We start from the raw sequence: 7,831 nt of genomic DNA on the forward strand, positions 1-7,831 counted from the left end.
TGGAATTACTCCAGCATCTCCTGCATTGCAGGCACATTCTTTACCACCTGAGCTATCAGAGAATTCTACCACAAAACCAACATGGAGGCCTCTTGGATAAATTGGTTTTTTTCTGGTGGAGTGTCCCTGTGAAACTGGATCCATGGATAAACTGGATTATCTAAAATGAGGTCATATAAATGGCTTGACCTGTCCTTACACAATCACTGTGCTGATGGGGTAACAAGCAGGGACCCTTGCCATTTCCCCCATCTCTCTATAAATAGAGATGTTTCAGCCCCAGACACACACTGATAGCCAGTCATCGACTTGAGGATGCTGAGGGCAAGAGGGCTCAAAGGAGGTAAGTGATGAGTGAGAACGTCTAAGGAGAAGGTTTGGGAAGCAATACAGAAGGAGGTGGTGGGTTTCGGAAGGCGGGTTTTCTACTCACCTTGCATCAGCTCGAAGACCTTGTGAAAGCAGTGGATCTCCCTTAAACTCCGTATTAACTATGGTTGACTGCTGAGCTCTCCGTGAGGGGGGAAGAACGGATTTGAAACATGTAAAAGGAACTTTGGAAATATAACCGAACACGGATCCTTCGCTTGCATAAAAGACATTTTAATTAAGAGGTCTTTCAGGCTCCCCTTTCCTGCCTCCATCTGATTTATAGGTTTATAAATCACCCTGGTTTATAGGTTTATAAATCACCCTGATTTATAGGGTGTTGCCACCCTCCATGCGGTGGTGTGGTGTGCTGCATTTATTCCACAAGGCTTTCTGAACCTTGGCTCCCTGGACTAAGCAGAGATGTTCATCTGTGTTCATTTGTGTTACCCCACACACAAAAACCTCTCGGATCTACAGAGGAGAACGATATTGTCCCAATTTCCATTTCAGAAAACCAACCCCAGACTTTTGTCCTTTTAGAAATCCGAATCCAAAAATGGGCAGCATGGACTCCTACGAGCAGGTCCAAAAGGGACCCCTGAAGCTCAAAGGAGTCACAGAGCTTGGTGTGTCCAAGCGAAAGAAGAAAAGGGACATAGACAAGGCAAAACTCCTGGAAACGATGGGCAAAATCCAGAAGAACCAGGAGGAGGAGCTGAGGCGCCACCTCAATAAGCGGACCCCAGCCCAGGTGGCCTTTGAGAAGGTGCAGGAGAAGCGACAAATGGAGAGGATCCTGAAGAAAACATCCAAAACCCACAAGCAGAGAGTGCAGCACTTCAACAGACACCTGGACATGCTCACGGAGCACTATGACATCCCTAAAGTCAGCTGGACCAGGTAGCCGCCCCACCCAGGAGATGGAGTATTGTCCAGGGGAAGCAGGAAGCAGAGTTGCAGTCATCTCTGGAGCCTTTGGAAACATTCTTTTACACACATCCTTTTGAGCCTTCTGCTGAGCCCATGCTTATCAAAGTAATGGGTCCTTATTCCGGAACCACAATAAAGAGAGACGGCCCATTAACTCTAAATTAAAAAAAAAAAATAGTGCAACATCCATGTCCAATGGTTCATGCAGCCTCCAGACCTGTGTGTTCACCAGGAGACCCACATGGGCAAGTAGCCCTACAGGAATGATCTCTGCCCCAGTAAGTTCCCCCACGACTCTATGCTGCATGCTCACCAGAGGACCCACACCCAAGAGAAGCCTTTCTGCTGTGAGCACTGTGAAAAGCATTCAACCACAGTGGGAACCTCAGTGGTCACACTCTGGGCTCGAGCCCTACATGTGCCCCGAGTGTCACTGGCCTTCTGCTGCCTGGGGTGTCTCAAATCCCACCAGGAAACCCATTCGGAACCACTGGCCCAGGAATCTGCCCTCAGGTCCAAGTCCTTTCTGCTCCAAGAAGGAAATTCACAATGATTTGTCACTTCTATAACACAAAGGATGGATGACACATGAAGAGCTTCGGAGGATATTGGGTCCAGGGGGTTAAATTTACATGAATGTAGACGATTTTGAGTGATAGCTTATTTTTCCCTTTGGATTTTGTTTTCTACTTTAGTGTAGCCTGTTTCAATCCGTTTTTGCTTTCTTTTGTTATTCTTCTACTGAAAGCATGTCTCATTAGTTATCAGTACTTCATCATGAAACTGAGCCTACTGTTGACTGCCTTCCTGTTAGGCGGGACTTCACTGTAAAACTGCATGTTTCTGGCACAGAGGCCAGGCTCTCCAGTGCAATTTTAAATTTCAAATAAACACATTTCTGTCAATGAGTGTCTCCGTAGTTTCTAAGACTTTTCTACAGGAAATAGGTGGTGGCCGTGGTTTTGCCTACATGGCTGTTATTATGCTGAGATAGGTTCACTCGCTCCATACTTGTTCGGGGATTTCTTCCCGAGGTGTTTCGAAAAAGGAAGGCTTCCGAAAGAGATAGGTGTCATTCCTTTTTCCTATTGGTGTACAACTTCTTCTCTTCAAAAAGGCGTCTTAGACATCGGGTTTCCTCACACCTTAGCTCATCAGCTGATTTTAGAAAAGCCTTTGAAGACTTATCTCACATGAACAGAAAAGACCAGAGGAGTCAAACCGATCTGGCTCCCACCATCATGTCTCTGACTCCATCAAACCCTCCAGGCAGTGAGACCAAAAATTCACGAGATCATTGAAACCAGTCCGTTCACCCCAAAGTGCAGTCCCCGAAGTCCAAAATCAGTGAAATCCAAAAGGAAACCGAGGGATTTCCCGCGCGGCCCAGCGGGTGAGACTCAGCGCTCCCGCGGCAGGCGCCGTGGTGTCCTTCCGCCGTCTGGGAACTGAGACCGCACCTGCCTCTCTTCTTGGCCAAAAACAGAACAACAACAAAAATACACAGAACCTGTCGCTAAATCACTATGGAGGCCTCTTTAGTAAATCGTGGATTCTCCTGAGCGAGTTTCCGTGGGCAATCGAATCCCTGTGATTAAGTAAAGAGGGATTATCTAGAACGTTTCGCCCCGCCCTCACCGAATCCATGCGCCGATCGGGTAACAGGCCGAGAGGGCCGGCGTTTCTCCAGCTCGAAAGAGAGACGTGTCTCCGCCAGCCGAGTTTGAGAGCGAGTCCCCAACTGAGGAGGACCGAGGCGAGAAGGCTTCAAGGAGGTAATTGATGGGAAGTGTCTAAAGAGAACGCTAGAGAGTCAGGGCCCGTGGAAGTGGGTTTCAGTAAGTCCTGGCTTTCTGTTCTCCTTGCATTCGCTCAGAGACCATGTGAAATCCACCGATCTCCTCCGGCCACACATAAACCGTGGTTCATTTGTGGAATCTTCTGTGAGATGAGATTGTTTCCACACTCCATGGTGTCGTGTGGGGTGGTTCATTTTTTCAACAAGGGCTTTTAAGCACCGCCCTGTGGACAGTTGTGACCACACAGTTTCTTGTAGTATAAGATGGATGTTGGAGGAGTAAGAGAATGGATTCTTGTCCCTGGTGTGAAATTCTGAGGGGGGAATACTGCCCAGTATTGGGATGAGGGATGGTAGGGTGGATGAAAATAAAACTAATTGGCTGCATTCTTTTTTCTTTTTTGCCCCCTATTTCTGAACACTGAATCTATTCCTGAGGAAAAGCAAGAGGAAATTCCTTTCGATCGGGGTCAGTTGGGCACGGACTTCTAGAAGCATTTGCCCAGAGTCCTACTGAAAAGCTCTACAGTCGGTATGGCTGAGAACCAGACAAGGGGTCGTGGCCCCGTCGCGGACAGCCCCGGAGCAGAGTCGCCGGCGTCTGCGCCAGGCCAAGACACCCGAAGGGAAAACCCCGCCTCAGACCTGGAAGAGTTGCTCGTTCGCTTCAGAACGTTTAGCAGCTCAGACGAATCCGACCGGATCAAGGCTCTGAGGAGGCTCCGTGAACTCTGCGGGCTGTGGCTGAGGCCGGATCTTCACACCAAGGAGGAGATGGTGGACAGGCTGGTGCTGGAGCAGTTCGTGATGTGCGTGCCGCTGGACATCCAGGTCTTAGTCAAAAGTAGCAGTGCCGAGACTTGTAAGGATCTGGAGGAGGTGCTGAGAAAGAAGCAGAAACTGACGAAATGGGTGAGTAGGACCCTAGTGACCCTGTGAGACAGGGAACGGTGGGATGAGGGGCTGGGAGCTGGGAGATGAAGCAGAAGGATCAGAGGGCTTGGCTCTAAATCAGTGATTCCCAGAGGGGTGAGCACTTGCCTGTGGCATCACTGGAGATGTTTCTGTTGATCCTCACTTGGAGGGTGTTGGTCTTGCAAATGTCATTCCCAGGAGGTGGGCTCCTAGGGTGGGATACGCAATGAATACCTTTTTGGATCTTGTGAAGGGAGACTGATCCTATTTGAATTTTTCCTCACAGGCTGTAGTGCGTGTCCAAGGCGAGGATGTTTTGATGCCCATCTCGGGTGTTGAGATGTTAGGATCTGAGGTCAGTGAGGGGCACAGTGAGGGAGACCGAGCCAGGGAGCCCCAGCCTACAGTCAGTGTCATCCCTCCAGACGAGGGCCAGCAGGAAAGCCAAGACGGGCAGCATCTGCCAGGAGCCAAGGACCTGTCGAGGGGGCAGGTGAGTGTGATGTCCTGACCTCCAGTCTGGGAGCAGGTAGAAGGGGGTCGGGTGGGGGTGGCTGCGGAAGTAATTGGGAGAACTGGGCAAAGGACAGGAATGGACCCTCTGCCTCCAGGAATTCCCATGGATGCATTCCGTTCCCGGCCGTTTTCCATCCAGAGTGAGAATGAAGACAATCCATGTTTCATAGTCCTTCACCATGAAAGCTTGAGGCCCTAAGCATGAGGGCAGAGGAGTCCTGTTTCCATGGGATGGTGGTGGCTTAGTTCATCAGGGGTAAATGCACTCACAGCGGTTTCACCCATGATGGATTTCATCAGAGGCACTTAATATTGGGGGATATTGTAAACACCTTGAATTGAATAACAAGTTCCCCGTTGGAGTCATTTTCCCCGTCAGATATTGGAGTATGTCTGGAGAGAGTGGATTTTTTTGAAATGTGAATCGGGGGGAGGAGATGCTACTGATTTCTCATGAATAGAGCTATATAGTATAGAACAGAGCTATATAGTATAACAGCTATACTGCTTATCATCTTATTATGCCCCAGGCCACCTTCCATGACAAAGACAAATCCAGGCAAGGTATCAGCAAGTGGTGAAGTCAGGAGCCCTAGAGCCAGAATCCTCTGCTTTCAGATTCAGGGCCTGGAGACTGTGAGATGAGGTGGAGAGATAGGTGCAAAGATAATTGGCAGTGCCAGCTGTGAAGTCTGGACTTTTGCCAGAGGTGGTCGGTATAGATCAAGGACTGACATGGAAATCAGAAGAGGATTGCCTATCAGGGTGATGGGAAGCAGTCAGGGCATCTCCCCCAAACTGATATTCAGAAAGCTGGAGTGTGAGATCAGGGTACGAGGCGGGTGGGGAAAGAGGAGACAGAGCTTGCCGTGGGCTAAGGCAGTGGGATTGACTCTGCTTGGTTGCCCCTTGTCAGGACCAGAAAGCTCTCCCGCCAGAGACCATTCCTGAAAGAGGTGAACTGGAGGGTCAGACGCCCTCCAAGGAGAACTTGGAGAAGGACCTGCGGGAAGACACAGGAGTGACAAGAACCCTTTTGTCTCAAGAGCCTGAACTTCTGCAGAATCGTGTTGAGTATTAAAAACTTGGAGACCACAGGATTTACTGACTGCCTCCATTCATGTCCAGGAAGGGGTACCCAGCATTTCCATCCCTTGTTGTTGTGGGGTAGGAGTTGGTTCTCCAATGCCAACCTTCTCCATCGTCAACATTCCAGAGAGTTTCATCAGCTAGACTCTTAGGTAGTTTGGTTGCTAGGAAGTCTGTAGCGAAGATTATGGATGGTTCCAATGAGGCCGGCACCATGGAAAATGCTACTTGATAAATATGGTGCTGAATGTCTTCTTTCAGCAGATTCTGGGAGGGCAGAGAGAGAGGAGAGAGTCCCCCGGAAGGAAGTGATACTTCAAATGTGGCTCTGAACCCTTTGCTCTTGTGTTCCAGAGAGAGATGTTTTCACTCCGAGTGGATCCAGACGAGGTCCTCTGAAGAATCGCAGACATGTGAAAAGGAAGCGGGAGAGCAGTCCCACTTGCCAAGACGTGCGTCAAGAGGCAGCCACGTGTTTGGACCAAGGAGAGTTCTCAGGACAGCTTGGGTCCCATTCCTTTGCTGCATTTGGCACCATGCGACCCACCAGTCTTCCTGAGGGAGCAGAAACCCTGGGACGGGCACCCTCTGAATGCAAGGTGTGCAAAAAGAGCTTTTCTTGTCAATCTCAGCTTACCCTGCACCAGAGGACACACACAGGAGAGAGGCCCTTTCAATGTGACGTCTGTGCCAAAGGGTTCATACAGCCTTCAGACCTGTGGGTTCACCAGCGGATCCACACTGGCGAGAAGCCCTACAGCTGTGGTATCTGCCTCAAGAAGTTCGCCCACAACTCCACGCTGCACGCTCACAAGAGGACGCACAGCCAGGAGAAGCCTTTCCGCTGTGAGCAGTGTGACAGAGCTTTCGGCCACCGAGGGAACCTCAACGTTCACCTACGCACCCACTCTGGGCTCAAGCCCTACGTGTGCCCCGAGTGTCACACAGCCTTCCGTCAGCTGGGGACTTTCAAACGCCACCGGAAAATCCATTCCAGATGACTGGCTCAGGACCCTGCCCTCAGGTCCAGGTCTTTTCTGTTTTAATGAGAAAATTGAGAATGATTTGTCACCTGTGTGATACAAAGTATGGATGACAGGGGAAGGGCTTAGGAGGATAGTGGAACCCAGTGGGGTTCCACTCGCGTAAATTAGGATATTTGTGTGAATTAAGATACTTGAGTGATGACATTTTTCCCTTTGGATTTTCTTTTCTACTTTGCTATAGACTATAGTTTTCTTTTTCATTTGTGTATTTTCAGTTGGAGGAGAATTGCCTTACGATGTTAGACTCTGGTTTTCTTACATGTTTTCGCTTTGTGTTGTTCTTTTTCTTCCAATGAAGCTGTGTCTCACTGGTTATCAGTACCTCATCATCAGAGTGAGGCTACTGCTGATTGCCTTCTTGTCAGGTGTGATTTCCTTTTAAAATAGGATGCTCCTAGCAGGATGGCTAGATTAAATACAGGATCACCAGTGAAATTTAAATTTCAAATAAACAAACACATTTTGATCAAAGAGCTGTGTGTTTTCTCTTCTAAGACTTTGCTACAGGTAGGTGATAGCCATAGTTTTTTCAATGTGGCCATTATTATGTTGAGATATGTTCCCCTTATACTAGTTTGGATACTGCTTCCTTAGGTATTTAGATAAAGAAGGCTTCTTAAATTGATAAGTGTCATTCTTTTCCCCTCCTGCTGCTGCTGCTGCTAAGTCGATTCAGTCGTGTCCGACTCTGTGCGACCCCATAGACGGCAGCCCACCAGGCTCCCCCATCCCTGGGATTCTCCAGGCAAGAACACTGGAGTGGGTTGCCATTTCCTTCTCCAATGCATGAAAGGAAAAAGTAGGAGTGAAGTCGCTCGGTAGTGTCTGACTCTTAGCGACCCCATGGACTGTAGCCCACCAGGCTCCTCCATCCAGTCCCTAGACTACTAAACAGTGACTTTAATGCTGAGGGAAAGCAGAGGAAATTCATTTCCATAGGCGTCAACTGGGCACCCACTTCTAGAAGCATTTGCTCAGAGTCCTACTGGAAATTTCCTCCATCAATACGCCTGAGGACCAGACATTTTTTCCGGGTTGTGGACACATCACAGACAGCCCTGGGGCAGAGTCACTGGCATCTGTGCCATCCCAGGACACACTCATGGAAGACTCAGACTGTGACCAGGAAACCTGGCACGTCCGGTTCAGAACATTTAGCAGCTCA

The 7,831-nt window shown here is 49.1% G+C and overlaps 2 protein-coding genes across 3 annotated transcripts; both read left to right on the forward strand.

The window, feature by feature from the left end:
- The first annotated feature begins 219 nt into the window (after positions 1-219).
- LOC129632287 (protein FAM32A-like) lies at positions 220-2,207 on the forward strand. Of its 2 annotated transcripts, none has more exons than XM_055553806.1 (2): positions 220-343; positions 913-2,207. In XM_055553806.1, exon 2 carries the CDS (start codon positions 929-931, stop codon positions 1,274-1,276), a length of 348 nt encoding a protein of 115 aa, XP_055409781.1. In that variant the 5' UTR covers positions 220-343; positions 913-928; the 3' UTR covers positions 1,277-2,207. The 2 variants fall into 2 exon arrangements, with proteins under 2 accessions (XP_055409781.1, XP_055409782.1); XM_055553807.1 differs by having other exon boundaries at positions 292-343; positions 883-2,207.
- Positions 2,208-3,575: 1,368 nt separating this feature from the next.
- Positions 3,576-7,492, forward strand: LOC129632312 (zinc finger and SCAN domain-containing protein 5B-like). The gene is made up of 4 exons (XM_055553828.1): positions 3,576-4,012; positions 4,302-4,508; positions 5,448-5,605; positions 5,979-7,492. Exons 1-4 carry the CDS (start codon positions 3,635-3,637, stop codon positions 6,619-6,621), a joined length of 1,386 nt encoding a protein of 461 aa, XP_055409803.1. The 5' UTR covers positions 3,576-3,634; the 3' UTR covers positions 6,622-7,492.
- Positions 7,493-7,831: the final 339 nt, after the last annotated feature.

The sequence above is a fragment of the Bubalus kerabau genome, chromosome 17, assembly GCF_029407905.1.
Source record: "Bubalus kerabau isolate K-KA32 ecotype Philippines breed swamp buffalo chromosome 17, PCC_UOA_SB_1v2, whole genome shotgun sequence".
In the NCBI taxonomy this organism is placed as follows: Eukaryota; Metazoa; Chordata; class Mammalia; order Artiodactyla; family Bovidae; genus Bubalus; species Bubalus kerabau.

Excerpts from the sequence above, each read along its gene's own strand:
- LOC129632287 (XM_055553806.1), top strand. The coding sequence starts at position 929 with ATGGGCAGCATGGACTCCTACGAGCAGGTCCAAAAGGGACCCCTGAAG.
- LOC129632312 (XM_055553828.1), top strand. The coding sequence starts at position 3,635 with ATGGCTGAGAACCAGACAAGGGGTCGTGGCCCCGTCGCGGACAGCCCC. Across the intron at positions 4,013-4,301 it reads AGCAGAAACTGACGAAATGG|GCTGTAGTGCGTGTCCAAGG; the intron begins GTGAGTAGGACC and ends TTTTCCTCACAG. Across the intron at positions 4,509-5,447 it reads AGGACCTGTCGAGGGGGCAG|GACCAGAAAGCTCTCCCGCC; the intron begins GTGAGTGTGATG and ends GCCCCTTGTCAG.